The sequence below is a fragment of the Heterocephalus glaber genome, unplaced genomic scaffold (assembly GCF_053883595.1).
Source record: "Heterocephalus glaber isolate CG9 unplaced genomic scaffold, H.glaber_assembly_v1.0 deba00001498, whole genome shotgun sequence".
NCBI lineage: Eukaryota > Metazoa > Chordata > Mammalia > Rodentia > Bathyergidae > Heterocephalus > Heterocephalus glaber.
Window position 1 is genome coordinate 6,130,270 of NW_028258321.1, and position 17,681 is coordinate 6,147,950.

Genomic DNA, 17,681 nt, shown 5'->3' on the forward strand with positions numbered 1-17,681 from the left:
CACAGCAGGGTCATGGGAGCATGACGCTAGACTCTGGCTAACCTGCGAGTTTGGAAGGCCTTCCCAGAGAGAATGAGGCCTGAGTGAATTTAGGAGGACAGATAGGGATTGGAAAAATAAAGGTGGAAAGTCCGATTACTGTCCCGAGAGGAGACAGGTGAAGTTGAAGATAAGGTCGGCTCCTGAAGGTGGAGTATGCCAGATTAGAGGCTTGATGTTTTATCCTGAAGGTAATTAGGAACCATTAAAGGGTGTTTTTCTTGTTTTATTTTGTTTTTTTGGTACCAGGGATCGAACTCAGGTCCTTGTGGTTGCAGGGCAGGTGGCGGAACCACTGAGCTAAATCCCTGGCCAATTAAAGGGTTTTAAGTAGAGATGTGAAGGATCAGATTCGCTTTAGGAGCATATTTTGTGACCGGGCTTAGGGCTCTCCGGAGCACTTGAGCAACCTAATCCAGTCCAACATGTTCCTTGGACATCTATCCTGTCCCTTGCAAGTTGCTAATCACCAAGCACCAAGGCCATGCTCGGCCCACAAGACTGATCTGCTACCGGACCTCTCGAAGCTGGGAGAACATAGACCAGGCAAATCGAGGGTGTGGAGAGAGGGGCACAGGCCCACGCCTGTGGAGAGCACCAGCCCAGGCCCGAGGAATCCGCGGGGGCCCTGTTGATTTGGGGTGGCAGTGAATTAAGTTAGTTGTCCAAGGTCAGCCAGCGAGGGCACAGTAGTGGTGCGGTTGGAATCTCGCTTTAGTTTGCCTCATTTCAAAACCTGCTTTTTTCACGAAGCCATGTCCCATGGGAAGGAGGTGGCAGGCGTACCCAGCTTGAGAAGGGTGGATGAGAGAAAGGGGGCACAGAGAAAGAAGTTGGTCTCTCAAAGCGGAAGAGGCAGGAGGAGAGGGACAACAATCAGGAGCAAGGCGGCGGTGAAGAGGAAAGAAAGGCGAGACGTGGGAGAATTGGAACGGAGACAAAAGGGCGGAGACGGACAGCGACAAGTGGAGAAAATCGGCGAAACTCGAGCGGCAGACAAGTCTGAGCGCTGAGAGCCGGCGGCCTCGCGCGCATTCCCACCTGGCACCCGGCAGCCCTCTCCCCCAGCACCGCCGCGCTTGGCTCCCGGGAGCTGCCGGGCCCCACTTCGCCGCCGGCGGGTCCTCCCGCTCTGCCGGCTACACCACTCCGCCGCTCGCTCGGCTGGAGTCCCAGCCTGAGCCGGGTCGCGGCCACGTGGGGAGGGGCGTGGCCCGGTGGCCAGGGCTCGCCTCCGATTGGCCGGGGGGGCGGGGTTTTTGGCGGCCCGCCCGCAGGGCCCGTCCCGCGAAGGCGGGGCCTGGACATTCACAGCTGGAAAGGGCGGGGCCGGGGTCGCGCAGCTGGAAGGGGGCGGGGCCTGAGGCGCGCGGCGCGGTGCGGCGGGCTGGGGGCGCCCTGGGCCGCCATAAAGTGAATGGGCGCCGGCGGGGGGTGGCAGTCGGCGGCGAGACTCACGCTCTCCCCCGCGGGTCTGGGAGCGCCGGAGCGAAGCGGCCGCCCGGGAGCAGGGGGGCGGCCCCCACCCTGGCCGCTGCTGGCCCCGGGCCCCGCACGCTCGCCCTCCAGACAGTCACCGCCGCCGGGAGTCCGCCTGCCGCGGGACGCGCTGTGAGTGCTGGGCCATTCGGGGGATAGGCGCGCGGGGCCGCGGGGCCTGGCCGGTCCCGGGATCCCCAAAACGGAACTGGGTGGTAGGTCGGCACTGGGAGGGCGTCCTGCAGACTGGGACAAGGACTTGGGAAAAGGGAGAGACCGACCGGGAAGGGGACTCAAGGGATCCCGAGCCAAGCCGCAGGCATGGAGCTAGGACGGGGCCCCGCAAAGTAGGCAGAAGTCAGACGAGCGGAGAGCTCCGGAACCCGCGCACAGAGCCGACTGCGTGGGGACAGGGCCGTGGCCGGCTAAGACCCGGCGGTGGGCGTCCGGCCCCTGGCGGACTCGAGGGCCGCGAACGGCGCGCACAGCCGGCGCGCTGCTGTTCCCAGCTGCTCTGCAGTGGGAGTAGAAGCTGGTCGGAGAGCCGGCCGCGACTGGTCAGCTGGCCTCCTGGGAGCCTCAGGGCCCAGGCTGGGGCCCAAAGAGTCCTGCGGGGCCTGGCGGGGCTGGCTTGGGGTGGCAGGGCTGGGTGGGTCCCGACCTGGGGCCACCTCAGAATCGGACGGAGCGTCCGTGGCGCCTGGAGCTCCAAGCGGACACAACGCCTGAGGTGCGAAGTGGGTCTCTGCGGAGCCGCACTCTGTCCGGCGCGGGGGAAACAGATGTCCCTGGCTGGTGGCGTGCCCTGTATCCCGCAGCACCTCCCCGGCTGCTGCGTGTGCGACGGGTCTGTGTGGTGGGTGAATCCCAGCTCACACTTAGCAAACTTGTTTCTACCTCTCCTGGCCGTGGGGCAGGATACAAGGGGAAAGAGTAAAGAGTGCAAGCCTGGGCCAGAACAGGGTGGCCAGGGGACATCCTCCCTCGACCCAGAGTAGATGAGCTCACCCCCTGGACTTGCAGCTTCCACATTTGAAGAAGGAGGGCTAAGGACGGGACTGACTGAATCAAGACCAGGAGAGGAAAGCATAAGCCATAAGGAGCAATAGGAAGGCAGTAAGGAGCCCAGCACAAACGCCCGGTGGCCCCAGATCCCTCACAAGCTCAGGGTCAGTAATTCCAGACACCAGTCCGGTGCCTGAAGGCTCTCGAGGTGGCTGTGGTGCTGGGGAGCCAGAAGAGAAAGCTGAAGCCCTTCGGCAAAGCAGACCCCAGGGTCCTGTTTCTGGTTTACTTCCACAAAGTGCCTAAGGGTGGGAAGTGCCTGGTGCCTGAGAGGTGGGGAGGAGACACGTGGAATCCAGAGCCTGTCCTCCTGGAATCCAGGAGCCTGTCTGGTGCTCTGAGACTGCCCTCTGGTCTCCCTGGCTGGGCTGATGCTGCCTCCTCTGGGCCTGAACACTAATTGCCCACCGAACCTCAATTCTAGCCAGAGCCCAGTTGAGTTGAAGAGAACAAGCTGGACATTGATAATGCACAGCTGTAATCCCAGCTATTTGGGAGGCTGAGGCAGAAGGATTTCAAGTTGGAGGCCAGCACTGGGCAACCTAGCACGACCCTCTGGCAAAATAAAATAAAAAGGGCTGAGGATAGCTCAGTGATGCCTGGGTTGGATCCCTAGTACTTAAAAAAAAAAAAATAGTTGAAGAGGAGAGAGGAGAGAGAACTCCCCGAGTCCATGTAAGTGGACCAGACAACCGGGCCAGGGACTGGGTTTTCAGGAGGACAAATGCAAGGTGTTGTGTTTAGCAATGAGGAATCTAAACCACTTGGTCTCAACCTTTCCTACTCTCCCTCCACAAGTGGCATACAGTACATATTCCCAACATTCCCACCTCCACTCCTCAAATCTGAAGTTTGCTTAGACACTGGCTAGGACATTGTTTCTCAACCTTTTCCTGTCCCTGCCCTCTTTTAATAAATACAGAGTCACATCCTAATGAGTGCCATCGCGTTCTGATACACTTCTTGGGGGCACATTCTCCTATTGCCACTGAAATTATGGATGAAATGAAGGACTCAGAGTCAGGAGAGGGATAAGGAAGGTACCACGGGCATTTTTCTGAAGACCTTAGCCCCAGATTCTCCTTTTGCCAAAAAGAGATGGCATCATAAGGAGATGATTGGAAACAAAAGACAGAACCTTCCACTCTTGCGTAAAGCCATGGAGCCGAGTACTTGCCCCATCACTGGCTCTACGGGAAAATGTCAGGCCTGGAGAAGGGTCAGAGGGTGGTTGGCAGGGTGGGGACCCAGGGATTGCTGGAGAGAGCAAATTTCAAAGTTACAGCCTCTGGAAAGTGAGACAGGATGCAAATCTACAACATAATGAAAGCCCTAGATAAGCAGGGGACCTGGGTGAGGGGGCCTCTTAGAATTAAAGTAATGCAGGTTTAGGATGAATAGGAAAATGTTCGTTCACAAAAGTGGGCAGTCGATCTCTAGAGCTCCTGTCCAGAGAGGTGGTAGAGGCAGGAAGTAGAAGCAGAGTCCTTCGGGGACTAGATCTGTGCCTGTCAGTCACAAATGGCGGCAGGGTGGAGGGGCCTTAGCCGTTCATGTATTGGGAGGAGCAAAAGAGAATTTGCATACCTTCATTCTGTGTCGCCTGGGATGATTTCCTGGCTTCCTGAGAAGAGGTAGGGATGGGCATTTCCGCCGTGTGGGGTGCTGTGAGAGTTACATGAAATCATGTCCAGGAAAGCCCTGTGCAAATGGAGAGGCACCAGAAGAAGGGTCACTGCTGTCGTTCTGCCCAAAGTGAGGTCTCCTGTAGCCCCAGAATCTTTGGAAGGTGGGTTCCTGAGCCCTAGAGAAGCCTGAGCAGGTCCCTAACCCAGCCACTAGAGGGTTCTTAAGGACAGGTTGGGTCACCTACCCCAGATCACATGCCACCCATTGTCCCTGCCCCACACCAGAACCTGGGGAGCTCCCCGAATGCTTGACCTCTCTATGGGCCAAATATCCTGACCTCAAGATTTCTGCCCACCTCCTGCTGAAGAAAGGACTGCGTGCGGGTGGCTGGGGGTGGGGGGGCTGAGTCAGGGTGCGAGAGGAAGGGGACCAGATGGGCCCTTTTCTCCTCCAGTTGCCAGTCTAAATGATGCCTGCTGGAGTGTGGGGCAGAAGTGGCAGCTAAACTGAAGGGTCCGTTAGACCGACTTGGGGTGCTACAGTGTCCACGGTCACCAACCAGGACCCCTGGTGAGAGTGGTGGGGAGGGAAGGAAGACAGTAGAGTGCAAGAGCTGTGGAAAAGCCAAGAGAAATGGTGTGCAAAGCCCTCTCTGCCTCTCCTTTCCCATTTTCCTCCTTCATACAACTCAGTTCACAGTTTCTCCTTTCCTGCTTCTCCCCTGCCTGTCCATTTGGCTCACCATTGGCAAATAAGAGTGACAAAGATGCTGCTTTTCATCACTCCTCTGCCTACAAGCCCTCAGTGGAGGGGTCGGCACAGGAGTGGGAGGGGCAGGCCGAGCAGGGCCATCTTCCTGGTGTGACATCACTAAAAGGCGGGCATGTCTGTACTTTTCTTTTATATTAGAATAAATATGGAGGGCCAGGGAGTTAGCTCAGTGGTTCCACCACCTGGCTCTAAAGTGCAAGGTCTTGAGTTCGATCTCTGGTACCAAAAATAAATAAATAAATATGGCGAGGCCGAGGAATTAGCTCAGTGGTTGCGGCACCTGCCTTGCAAGTGCAAGGTCCCCAGTTTGATCCCCGGTACCAAAAATAAAGAAATAAAGAAATAAATACAATTAAAGTACGGCATAGAATGCAAAATTTGCTTGAATGGTAAAAATCAAGTCAGAGCCAGACGTGATGGAGCACGCTCCTAATCCCAGGACTCAGGAAGCTGAGGCAGGAGGATCGCTGTGAGTTCAAGACCAGCTTGGGGTACATAGTGAATTCAAGGGCAGCCTGATCAGCAAAGCAAGACCGTGTGTCCAAAAACAAAAACAATCAGGGCAGAGGACTTAGCTCAGTGGTTTCGCCACCCGCTGCACAAGCGCAAGAACCCCAGTTCAATCCCTGGTACCAAAAACAAAATCAAGTCAGAGAGCTCAAAGAAATTTCACACTAGTGGCAGCCGTTTTAGGTTCTGCTTCTACTGTTCTTTTACTGGCCTTAGGGACTTTTAGATGGAGGCACTCCAGCCTGGACGCAGCAAATCTAGGCTAGCACCTCTCGTCCCTCTCAGAGGTCCCTCACTCTGCGCCACTTCTCTCTGCTGGTTTTCCCTGTCCACACTGAGCTGACCAAGTGAGGCTTCCCATCGCCCTGGGAACTTGCCAGCTCCTTCCCAACACTGCTGTAGGGTTTAGAAGGCCCTGCCTCATCTCTGTCTCCGAACCCCACTTCAGCCTTACACCCTGTTCTCAGAGCTCCCAGCACTGGGCACCGACTGAGATGGGCTTCCATCGCTCTGCAGTCCCCTCTGTGTTTCCACCCTAAGCACTGTCTCCCAGCAGTTAGCGTTGGAGTCGCCTATTCATAGGGATCCCGCTCGCACCTAACACTTGCTGAGGGAAGGAAGCAGGGAGGAGCCCTGCAAGGGACAGGTGCAGGATGGTTTCTCCAGTCCTTCCTTCGCCCCTGGATTGCTACCCCTGACTCCTGGTGTTTCATCCTAGAGCTCTGACCAAATAAATGTGTCTTCATGTGCCCCGCCTGCACTCTGCAGCTCTGCAGACCAGAATGAGTGCCCAACATTCCTCAGAAGAGAAGGCTGTGTCCCCTGAAAGGCCTCACTCTGGCTTTACACTTACACAATGGTTCTGTACTAGGTTCAGGCCTTGGCTTTTCACTTGCCCCACTGCTCCTTGCCACAACGTACAACAACATCATGACTTCAGCCCCTTTTCTCTCCATTCAGCCTGCAAGAAAACGATTTTCTCTCATTTAAATTCCAAGATCTACCTCTTGCCCTTCAGCATTGCTATTGCAGATTGCCACGGGCTCTCTCAGGATGGCGTTGGTCAACACTCTAGCTTCAGGATTTCAGTGGTCACCGTGACCCTTGCCTTCTTGCCATAAGGCAGTGTTCCTTGGAAACCATGGCCACCCCCACATGGCCTCTCTGGCCTGTGTCATCCACTCTCCACCCTAATGTATCCTGGATATTTTGCCCTTGCCTGTCTTAATTCCAGCCTGCACTTCTCTCTAGGTCCGGGTTTGGGCCTGCTGCTCTGAGCCCAGTGGGGCTGGGCCATGTGTCCGAACAGGGTGGTGCAGGCAGCCCCTCCCAGAGTCAGCCAGACTCACCAACACAGTTTTGCCTTGGCTCTCTCTGGCCCAGCCGGGTGCCCCACCAGCCAATCCTGCAGCTCCACACCTAAGCTGTCCCTCCCCACCGTCGCCGAGTGAGGCAGAGTCCCTGGCCTCACCCCCAACTGCCGGCTTCCTGACCTCCAGCAGTTGGGGGAGCTTAATCTTCAGCCAGCCGGTCTGCAGCCAGACAACCGTTCGGCACCACAGCCTTTGCCCCACCAGCCCACTTGGACTTGAGGTAGCCCAGTGCCTGTGCCCCACCTTACATCTGGCTGTGCCACCCAGCTGCGGTTCTGTTTCCTCTCCCTGCAGCTTTGCATCAGGCCCCTCTCTCTGCTCTTAGCAACCCATGCAGGAGTCCACATGCTTCATTCTCTCCCTGACCAGTCCCCACTCGCCAAAGCAGCCTCTGTGAGTTACTGCGCCCCTTATTCAGGACAGGGTGCTGTATCCCTCTCTGCAGCACACCACACTCACTTCCTGCACAGGGGACGCCTCCCCTGGTAGATGGGGTCTGGGGAGGGAGGCATTCCATACTCTCGTAGAGTTTCACTGCTACCCATTTTATCATGATATGTGTATCTAAACTTTATAACAATGCTGAATGCAGGTAGGGAAGGGGTTATGGGTTATTTCCTTTTTAGAGATGAAGAAATATGCCAAGAAAGGTAAAGTAATTTGCCAAGGACACACAGCTATTGTAATAAGTTGAGGAACCAGGGCATAAACCTAGATCTTTTGATTTCAAACTTAATTCTTCTACCCGGAATGATGCCACAGGCCTGTAATCCCAGTACTCAGGAGGCTGAACCAGGAGGATCACCATGAGTTCAAGGCCAGCCTAGATCATAGCAAGATCTTGTCTCAAAAAAAAAAAAATCCCCAAAAACAACCACAAGGAAATGAACTTAATTCCTTTGGCCTATACCAGATAACCATTTAAGGGGGCTCAGGGCATTATCTGCTCTGCCCCCCCGCAGCTCTGTCATTCTCCTGCCTTTCCCCACTGGGCCAGCAGCCACCAGCGGGAGACTCCCTGATCCCCGGGCCTCCTCCCCCACAGTCTTTAGTGCCTGGGCCTGAGAGCGGAGGGGCCAGAAAGGGGAGGGGAGCAGCTACTCCAAAACAGCCGGCAGCTGTCCCTGTCACAGAGAGTAGCCGGCATGACTGCGTGTGTCCGTCTGCCTGAATGTGGGAGCGCATGTGTGGGAGAGTATGTTTGTGTGCCTCGAGCTCCAAGTCCAAGTGCTTATTATGTCTGAGTGGGGGCTTGTGTGTGTCTGCACATGTGTCTGTCTGTCTCTGTGAACATGCAGCCTGAACTCTGCTTGCTCGGCTTGTCTTTCTCTGGCCCTCATCCCTCGAACTCTGTCTCCCTCTGCGGAAATAGAGGGTGAAATCAAGACCTAGGTATGGAATGCTGGGGGCAGGGAGTTTGGAAAAGCAGCGGTCTGGAGCCGAAGCAGACTGGAGGGATGGATGGTAATGGGGGGGCTTAGTTTTGCCCACAGACAAGATCTACTGTCCCTTTTCTCCAGCTTTCCATGACCCCTGGAAAAGTCCGGGGCATGGCTTGCTTTCCAGGTCAGCTTGGGCCTGAAGGAAGAGTTTTTAGAGTGCTGCTTCCCCGCTGTCAGCCCCCAACCTTCCTCCCTCATCTTCCCAGCTATCTGGGAAGGGCTGCCGACCAAGGCTACCATTCCCCCCAGGATTTCCAGTTCAGATCAGAAAGGGCAGTAGGCTGAGCGAGCGAGCACACCTCCACTCCTGGCCTGACTTCTTTCCTGGATTCCACCCAGCCCTTCTCCAGCCCCAGCAAAAAGTTCAAGGTCAGAGCCTACTGCTGGTGAAAAGGGCAACCCCGCTGTGACCTCTGTCCCACTCTTGGCCTGGCCTGGGTGAGGCACAGCTGGGAGCTGAGAGCTGGCTAAAGGGGACATTACCATGTGCAAATACAGGCCGCTGCCCATCTGCACCTCCTCCAGAAAGACTCCTAATCAATTCAGAGCACTCAAGTGACACACATCTCAATCCAGGCTAATCCATCCCATTAATGCCACCCCACGAAGAAGACTGCCTTAAGCTCCTGTTACTGGGAAGGGGTCTTGGGTACAGAGAGATCCCTCCCAGCCAGTGCTCTGCCCATCCTTATTTCCCTAGTCTCCTTCCATGTTCCTCTGACCTAGAGCCATTGGGACTCTTCCCTCCCTCCCACTAGAGGGCTCCTGGGAACCAGCAGGAAAGGAGATGTATAGGGGACACCTGGAGAGGGCCTGAGGCGGGCTCCTGGGCAGAGTCTGGCCTGGCGTGGCACAGGGGACAGGGACAGGGAGAGGTCTTATGGAGGCCATGCCCACCAGAGTGGGCTTGGAAGAGGTCAAGAGTTGGGCAGATGACTGGTAGGATGGGAGTTGTGTTCGGACAAGTGAAAGAGCAGACAGGGCCTGAGCACCTGGTTGTTGGCAAACTTGTTTTTGATTCTGGAACCTTTTATTGAAATGAAATCTCTTTAGAAATTATACTACACAAAGAATACAAAAGAAGAGCTGCCCTACTTGAAATTCACCCAAGTCAAGCCAGGCTGGAGCTCTAGCTGAGCCCCTGAGGGGCATCTGGAGAGGCCCCCAAAGAGGAGGAGGCAGAGGGAGAAACTGTTAGGAATCCCACAGACCTGGTTCAGATCCCAGTCACTACGGACAAGCCCTGCGACCTGAATCAAGTTACAAGTCTCCGTTCACACCTGTAAAGAGTAATACAGGTCAGGCGTCCGCAGGCTGGAGAGTAGCTCAGAGGTGGAGTGTTTGCCTAGCATGAAAAAGTGGGGCCCTGGGTTAGGGCCCAGTATGGGGAGAGGAAAAAATTAAAAAGCAAAACATCCTGGGCACCCTAATCTAAGAAGCTCTGAAATCTGAAACTTTGTGTCAACTCAACAAGTTTCAAATTTTGGTGCATTTCAGACTTCCAGTTTTTGGATAGGAGTACTCAACTGGTAAATCTAAGCAAATATTCCAGAATATTAAAAACTCTGAAATCTGAAGCACCTCTGGTCCAAAGCATTTCAGATAAGGGAAACTTAACCTGTATTAATAAGTTTCCATTTGTTCTTGTGAAGTGAGAGTTAATGAGGTGAAGGCTCAAAGTTGGCACCAGTGAGTGACAGCAGTGACTACTCTCTCGGGAGAAGTAGCAGACCTGGTTCCAAGCAGCACCTGCCCAATGAAAAGGAATGGCAGGTCCGCGTTGAGGCCGAGGGATGTGTAGGAGCACGTTTCGGGGGTACTGAACGTTGGATGTGATGGGCAACTGTGTGTGCGTGGGGGTTTTGCTTAAATTCTTTTAATTGTACATTTTAGGCATACAATATGATTATATTTATCATTGAGTGCTTGTACCTGCACATGATGGATCTTGGTTCTTATTTTCTCCCCATTCCCTGTCCTCCCTTCCCTATTTACAAAGTCTTTGTTTCCATTCTTTCCTTTTCTCATAATTTTTCCTTTCCCTTCTTTTCTTTCCCCTTCCCCTGCCACTTCCCCTACCCCTTTGGACCTTTTCTTCCTATTTCAAAGTATCAATTATTCATTTTAATCATTTTAATCCTTATTTATACTTTCAGTTTCTCACACCAGAGAAACTTTGGTATTTACACATTTGTGTCCTATTTATTTCACTTAAGAGGATGGCCTCAATATGCATCGATTTAGCTATAAATGTCTTAGTTTCTCGTTCTTTATGGCTGAGTAGTATTCCATTTTGTAAAAACCCCCACATCTTCTTTACCCAGTTTCCAGTTGATGGGCACTTGGGCTGTTTCTAAGCGTTAGCTATTACAGACTGTCCCGCTATAAACATGGGTGCACATATATCACTGTGGTATGATGCTTTTAATTCTTTTGGGAAGATCCCCAGCAGGGGAATAGCTGGGTCAAATGGGACTTCCGGTCCTAGTTCTTTGAGGTATCTCCGTACTGATTTCCACAGTGGTGCACGAGTCTGCACTCCCGGTGTGGGTTTTTTGTTTTTTTTTTAAGTCAACAAATATCAAGCACCAACTGTGCATCAGGCACAGTTCTAGGCGCTCAGCAGCTACAAAGTCTGGTGTCCCTGGTCTCTGCGTGCTCTTCCCTCCAGAACCTTCCATGGAGTTCGGGCTGCTCCCCGAGGCGGAGGCCCGCAGCCCCGCGCTGTCGCTGTCGGACGCGGGCACTCCGCACCCTCCTCTCCCGGAGCACAGCTGCAAGGGCCCGGAGCACAGCGGTGAGCGCGCCCCCTTCCGGGGCCGAGGAGATGGCCGCTCGGTCCCCGAGGGGAGCGACCTGGGTGGCAGCCGGGTGGGGGCGGCAGGAGGGTAGGGAGGTCCCTAACCCTGCCCCTGCCCCCAGACTCGGAGAAGGCCTCAGCCTCGCTGCCCGGAGGCTCCCCCGAGGACGGCTCGCTGAAGAAGAAGCAGCGGCGGCAGCGCACGCACTTCACCAGCCAGCAGCTGCAGGAGCTGGAGGCGACCTTCCAGAGGAACCGCTACCCGGACATGAGCACGCGCGAGGAGATCGCCGTGTGGACCAATCTCACCGAGGCTCGCGTGCGGGTACTGCGCCGCCCTCCCCGGCTCGGTGTCCCGTCCCCTCCGACCCGCCCCACTGTCCCCAGCCCCGTGGCCGCCGCCGGGCGGGCCCGCGCCCCGTCTGAGTGGCCCCGACCTCGCCCGCAGGTGTGGTTCAAGAACCGGCGCGCCAAGTGGCGCAAGCGCGAGCGCAGCCAGCAGGCCGAGCTCTGCAAGGGCGGCTTCGCGGCGCCGCTCGGTGGGCTGGTGCCGCCCTACGAGGACGTGTACCCCGGCTACGCCTACGGCAACTGGCCGCCCAAGGCGCTCGCGCCGCCGCTCGCCGCCAAGACCTTCCCGTTCGCCTTCAACTCGGTCAACGTGGGGCCGCTGGCTTCGCAGCCCGTCTTCTCGCCGCCCAGCTCCATCGCCGCCTCCATGGTGCCGGCAGCCGCGCCCGCGCCCGGCGCCGTGCCCGGCCCCGCAGCCCTGCAGGGCCTGGGCGGGGGGCCCCCCGGGCTGGCGCCGGCCGCCGTGTCCTCCACGGCCGTGTCCTGCCCGTACGCCTCGGCGCCCTACGTGTACCGGGACCCGTGTAACTCGAGCCTGGCCAGCCTGCGGCTCAAGGCCAAGCAGCACGCCTCCTTCAGCTACCCCGCCGTGCCCGGGCCGCCCCCGGCCGCCAACCTCAGCCCGTGCCAGTACGCCGTGGAGCGGCCCGTCTGAGCGCCCCGGGGCTCCTGAAGGCGGCGCCCGTCCGCGGCGACCGGGTCGTCTGCGCGGGCCTGCTCCCGCCGCGGGTCTGGGGAGGGGGTTCCGGGGGCCCTTCCCCGGCCGGACCGCGCCCGGGGACTGAGGCCAGGAACAGGGGCCAGCTCCCGGGGTCAGCTGCTCCAGACGCCCCATCCCGTTTGCAAAGGTAAATGAAATAAACGTGCGCGGACTGTGAACCTGCTGACTCGAGTTGCGGTTGACCTCTCTCGTCCTTCTCCCCCACGGCCTAAAGAGAGATGGATGTGCCAGGACGAGGCGAGGGCCCAGGCCCAGGCCCTGACTCCCCTCCTCCGAGGCGGGAGCAGCGAAGGGCGCGCGGGTGCCTCCAGCTCGGGGCACGTCGGCAAAGCCGGTGCTGCGGCGCCACCTCGCGGTCTCAGGGAGGACAGCTGGTCGGTCCGGGCTCCAGCGCGTATTTGCAGGGATCAATTCGGCAGTTTAGGACGCCTCTGCCTAGATAACTACTCCGCCGTTCAGCACCTCTTTCTCACTGTTCCATGAGGGGCATGGGCCCCGAACAGCAATAAAATTCTGGTCTGTAACAGACATTTATTAAGTGCCTACCAGGCCTAGGATTCTTATTGTCTCTCTGTGTGTGCCTCCTCTCCTTCCACTCCCTCAGGATGCCCATCGCCCAGCTGCCAAGACTTCTCCCATCCCAGAAGCCCCTCCCTCCTTCTTCCCGATCCCCTCCAAATCTTGTCCACACCATTCATTTTTGTTTTGTTTTGTTTGAGACAGGGTCTCACTATGTACTTCAGGCTGGCTTTGAACTATGTAGCCCAGGCTGGCCTCAAACTCACAGCAATCCTCCTGCCTCAGCCTCCTGAGTGTTGGGATTACAGGTGTGCGCCACCACGACGTCATTAATTTTAAAAATAAAGCAAGAAGAAACTTTTCTGGATAGAAATATAAATAAATCACCTGTTCGGACCCTCCTCAGCCCCGCCTCTTCTCCAGGGCCTGCTTGGCTTCACATTAAAGACAGAAATATCAGAGTACCAGGCCACACCCTCATCCCAGGGGATACTTATCCGCCATAACTTCTGCCACCGTGGAGCACATGAAGCACTGGGAAGCCATGCAGGGAAGGCACCCCGATCATTCCCCAAATGTGAGTCCAGTCCGCTGGGGTCCGGGGAAGAGAGAGAGCTCAAGGCTCTTCTTCCTCTCCAGCCCCTCAGTGGCTTTTGGTCTTGGTTTTGACCTGGGGCCAGATGTAGGTTTGTCGGAAGAAATGGGCAAAGAGGATGAAATAGGTGGAATACAAGACAAAGGACCAGAAGAACTGTTCCGCCGTGGTGCGGCACCCTTGCTCCTGTCTCCAGATGTAAGTCAGGATGCCCACGACGGTCCCCATAACCATCTGCAGGATCTGCAGGCTGGTGATGAGCATGGGGAGCAGCCTGGGGTGCTTCACCCTGGCGGCCTTCAGTGTGTAGTAGGTGTACATGATCGAGTGCACCCCGAAGTTCATGGTCATGAACCAACCCCCCGAAGGCACTTTGTTCTTGTACCCGAAGCTTGTGAACACCAGCACCGTGCTGTGGTGGTACCAGTGCACAAAGATGAGTGGCCGCTTCCGCAGGATGATGAAGGCTGTGTCTCCTGGGAGAGAAGAGGCAGGCGTGCCAGACCACCCTCTGCACTGGGTGTGGGGACACAGGAGGACTCTCAGGGTGCGGAGGGTGGTCTTTATGGCAGAGAATCTGAGAGGGGTTGGGAGAAAATGTGCTGTTAGGACTAGAGGTGGGGAAGGGACTCTGCGATGGCGAGGAAGCTCTCTGAGGAGGGACACACATGGGGACACAAAGCCTTGCCACTTACCGAGTTCGATGACCTTGCTGAGAAGAAAGAGGCAGGACCAGAATTTGATTATGGGATGCTCGGTGGAGTCAGTGAAGCACACCGTGTGTTTCAGGCCCCCTCTGTGCATCAGGGCCCCCATGTAGCCCCATGTTCTCACTGTTCCCAGGATACTGAAATGGGACCGAGGAAGATGGAATGAGGGTCATTCCCAGGCACCAGCTCACCTTCCCCCTGGCCCGACCAGGTCACTAAGCCTTGAGTTCCACAACCTTCTCACCCTTCCAAGGGGGACATGGGTCATGGCCTCTGAGTTCCGGGGCCAATCTGGTAGATTCAACTGGGACTCTACAGGAGATGAAGGCTGAGCGACAACCAGGGAATGAAGGGCTGAAAGCTCCGTTAAGGACTGGGAGTAGGGGCAGAGGAAGATCTTGTGGTGGGGTAGGATGGGGAAGATCAAAGGATTGGAGGAAGAAAACACAAGAAGGAGGTGCTGGGGTTGTGGGCCAGTCTTGGGACAGAGTATTAAGAACTGAGAGGGTGGCGCTGGCCTCACAAGCACAAGGTCCCAAGTTCAATCCCCTGCAGGAAAAAAGAAAAAAAAAAAAAGTGAACCTTAATTATTGGGCCGGGGATTTAGCTCAGTGGTTCCGGCACCTGCCTCGAAAGTGCAAGGAACCGAGTTCGATCCCCAGTACCACAAAAAAAAAAAAAAAAAAAAAAGAACTAAGAGGGGGGCCGGGGATTTAGCTCAGTGGTTTTGCCATCTGCTGTGCAAGCGCAAGGACCCAAGTTCGATCCCCGGTACCAAAAAAAAAGAAATAAGAAAGAACTGAGAGGGGAAAAAAAAAAAAGGACTGAGAGGAAAGGGGGAGGGACTGCCAGGTTGGGTCTAGGAAATAAGGAAAACAGGGTAAATGTGGGGAAGGCTGGGAGCTAGGAGAAAGATGCACCTGAGATCTCTGAAAAGATGTGAGGGTAGAAGGGAGGTTTTTAGCAAGACTCTGACTCAAAATTCCACAAAAGGGGAAGGGGCTGTGGATATGGCTTGATGCAGAGACCCTGGATTCAATCCCCGCCCCCTAGCCCCCTAAAAAGAGGCAAAGAATGGGAGAGGGGAGTGTCCTACCTGAAGAGCGCAAGGGAGAAGGACCAGAGGATCAGGGGACCCTGCAGGTTGAAGCCTTTCCTCGCCTTCATGGAGCTCTGCCCCACAATGATGAGCAGCAGATAGACCAGCGCTATGGGGAATGCAGTTGCCCTGGCAGGCAGAGTGCAGAGGGCCTGGGCTCGCGGGTGGGCACGGCAGGGGAATGCCTGCTCATCTGTCCGTGGGAATGCTCTTGCTTGCACTTCCAGCCCTGCCACTTCCTACTGGTGTGACACTTTGGCTTCCTTTGGAAGGGACAAATAACACCCCTCCTGGCAGTACTACGGTGAACAGAGTTCAGGGCAGGAGCGTAGCCAGACTTCTGTGATTACTGCTGCAATGTGTTTGGGGGCGGGTGGCAGGACTCCGGCCCACACCTAGAAGTAACCTGGGGCTGTGGTGTAAGGCGAATGTGGCAATGCTCTCTGCACTTGGGTCGCGATAGCCCACATGCCCCGAGCGCTGAGCCTGGGAAGTGTGCAGGGCTCCCTGCCTTCGTGGCCTCCACGGCCCGGACAGTGAGGCAGCGCACAGAGCAGGCTCCCCCGGCACGAACACTGCCACGAAGGACCTACTGGAGAGCTCTCCTCGACCTCCGGCTCCTCCCAGCCTCTCCTTCCTCCACGCCTTCTCCCGGCGCGAAGGCCAGAACTGCAGGCCTTCCGTCCCCACCCACCCCCAGCGGGGAGCAGGGTCTGGCCCGACTTGGCCCGTCCTCCCCCAGGTCTCACCAGTACTCCTCCAGAAAGGGCCTCAAGTCCCGGGTCGTCTCGAAGTCGTAGGGCCGGAACAGCTGCCCCATGTCACGCGAGACATTCAGGGCCGTGACCATCGCGCTCTGCAGACCGAGAGCTCAGGGGTGCTGAGCAAGGGGCCGTCGAGGCTGCAGTGACCCCCGGGGTGGGATGGGACGGACCCCAGGCGGAAAGAACTCCTGGGCAAGGCGGAGGGGCCCGGGTCCCGCACGTGCGCTGCGGGACGCCGGTGGCCGGGCGTTTATAAGGCGGAGCGGGCGCCGGAGCCCCAGCCCGCGGTTACTCGATCGGGCCAGGAATGCCCCGCCCGCCCCGCCCCCGGGCAGCAGCCTTCTTCGTGATTGGCTGCTCTCAAAGCCCCTCCCCCGGTGAGCTCCGCCCCTCCCCGGCGCCGGCTCCGCGGAGCCGTCCGAGTCCTGCCGGGCTTCAGCCTCGCGCTCCGAGGCCCCGCCTGGCCCGAGATGTCCCGCGCTGCTTCTGTCCTCCTCTTCAGCCTTTGCCTCGGCTCGCTCCCATCTTCCCTTGCTTGGCAGCGAGAAGATGACGGCGTCCTCGGCCTCGGGTTCCCTCGCCCAGAGCTGGGGAGTCACTTTCGGGCCCCGAGATGCTGGGAAACAGCCTGCGACCCGAGGCCCAAGGGAGCCCCGCAAGCAGCCCTCTACTCCTGGGCTGCGGGGCTGAGCGGGAGGCGTCTTACCGCATTTTATTGCTAAGCTTGTTGATGTTCGCGGGAGGCGGCTGCGGAGGCTTCTGCGGCTGCTTTAGTTTCCTGAATTCCTGGCCCGCTCCCAGCGGTTGGACACGGTAACAACCGGGGAGCCAAACGGGGTCACCACTCCCTGGGCCTCTGGAGTTACTCCAGCAGCTTCCTGGAGGCCCCGGGGCACAGGGATCCGAGGTGTCTCCCAAAGCCTGCTGTTTTCTCTCCCTGTAGTCCTTGCGTCTCCTTTGTGGTCTGCTATCCAGTCCCAAAGAAAGATATACAAAGGTTTAAGACCTTACCTGGCCGCCCCTCATGTCTCTCTTAGGCTTTCCTAAAGCAAAGGACAACTACAAGGCAATGGAAAGTTGCAAGATACATGCTCAGGAAAATAAATATAAAATACTTAAAATTAAGGTATGTGTATAAGTGTCTGTGTGTAGACAGGGGATCCAGATGGGAATCACCCTGGCTCCACTTTTTTTTTGAGACAGAGTCTTGCTATGTAGCCCAGGTTGGCCTTGACCTTGCAGTGATCCTCCTGCCTCAGTCTCCTGAGTGCTGGGACTACAGGCATGCACCACCACGCCAGCCTGGCTCCACTTTCTGAATCTCGGCCTCAGTCTGAGGAAGGATGGGGTGGGAGTCCTGGCCACACCATCTAAATGACCCCAACCCTTTGTCTCTCATCGCCTCTCACCTGGTTACTGCAGCCACTCGTGAGGTCAGACTCAGATTGTCCCACCACCTCTGTAGCACAGTGCCTCTGTCTCTTTTTTTTTTTTTGGTACCGGGGATCGAACTTGGGAGCTTGCCCTTTCGAGGCAGGTGATGGCACCACTGAGCTAAATCCCCGGCTCTCTCTCTTTATTTTATTGGAATCAATAAAAAGAGATTTGGGCGGGGATTTAGCTCAGTGTTTCCGTTGCCTGCCTTGCAAGCGCAAGGACCTGAGTTCGATCTCTGGAACCAGAAAAAAAAAAAAAGAGAAGAAAAATGAGATTCCCCAATCCTTATCTGATCATGAAATTTCTAAGCCCAAACCTCAGAGATCCTGGCTCCATAGGTAATCCCAGACCGTAGTTTGGAAACACTGTCCTCTCTT

The 17,681-nt window shown here is 56.5% G+C and overlaps 2 protein-coding genes across 4 annotated transcripts; one reads left to right on the top strand and one right to left on the bottom strand.

Annotated features, from left to right (window-relative positions):
- The first annotated feature begins 1,570 nt into the window (after positions 1-1,570).
- Pitx3 (paired like homeodomain 3) lies at positions 1,571-12,351 on the top strand. Its single transcript, XM_004866400.4, has 4 exons — positions 1,571-1,650; positions 10,980-11,105; positions 11,231-11,433; positions 11,557-12,351. Exons 2-4 carry the CDS (start codon positions 10,988-10,990, stop codon positions 12,112-12,114), a joined length of 879 nt encoding a protein of 292 aa, XP_004866457.1. The 5' UTR covers positions 1,571-1,650; positions 10,980-10,987; the 3' UTR covers positions 12,115-12,351.
- A 706-nt stretch (positions 12,352-13,057) lies between these two features.
- Positions 13,058-17,435, bottom strand: Elovl3 (ELOVL fatty acid elongase 3). Of its 3 annotated transcripts, none has more exons than XM_004866397.4 (4): positions 15,853-17,435; positions 15,101-15,232; positions 13,990-14,141; positions 13,058-13,770 (listed from the first exon to the last, which is right to left on the bottom strand). In XM_004866397.4, the coding sequence occupies exons 1-4, from the start codon at positions 15,951-15,953 to the stop codon at positions 13,343-13,345; spliced, it is 813 nt and encodes a 270-aa protein (XP_004866454.1). In that variant the 5' UTR covers positions 15,954-17,435; the 3' UTR covers positions 13,058-13,342. The 3 variants fall into 3 exon arrangements, with proteins under 3 accessions (XP_004866454.1, XP_021101256.1, XP_004866455.1); XM_021245597.2 differs by having other exon boundaries at positions 15,101-15,515; positions 15,853-17,430; XM_004866398.4 differs by lacking the exon at positions 15,101-15,232 and having other exon boundaries at positions 15,853-17,433.
- Between the last annotated feature and the right edge of the window lie 246 nt (positions 17,436-17,681).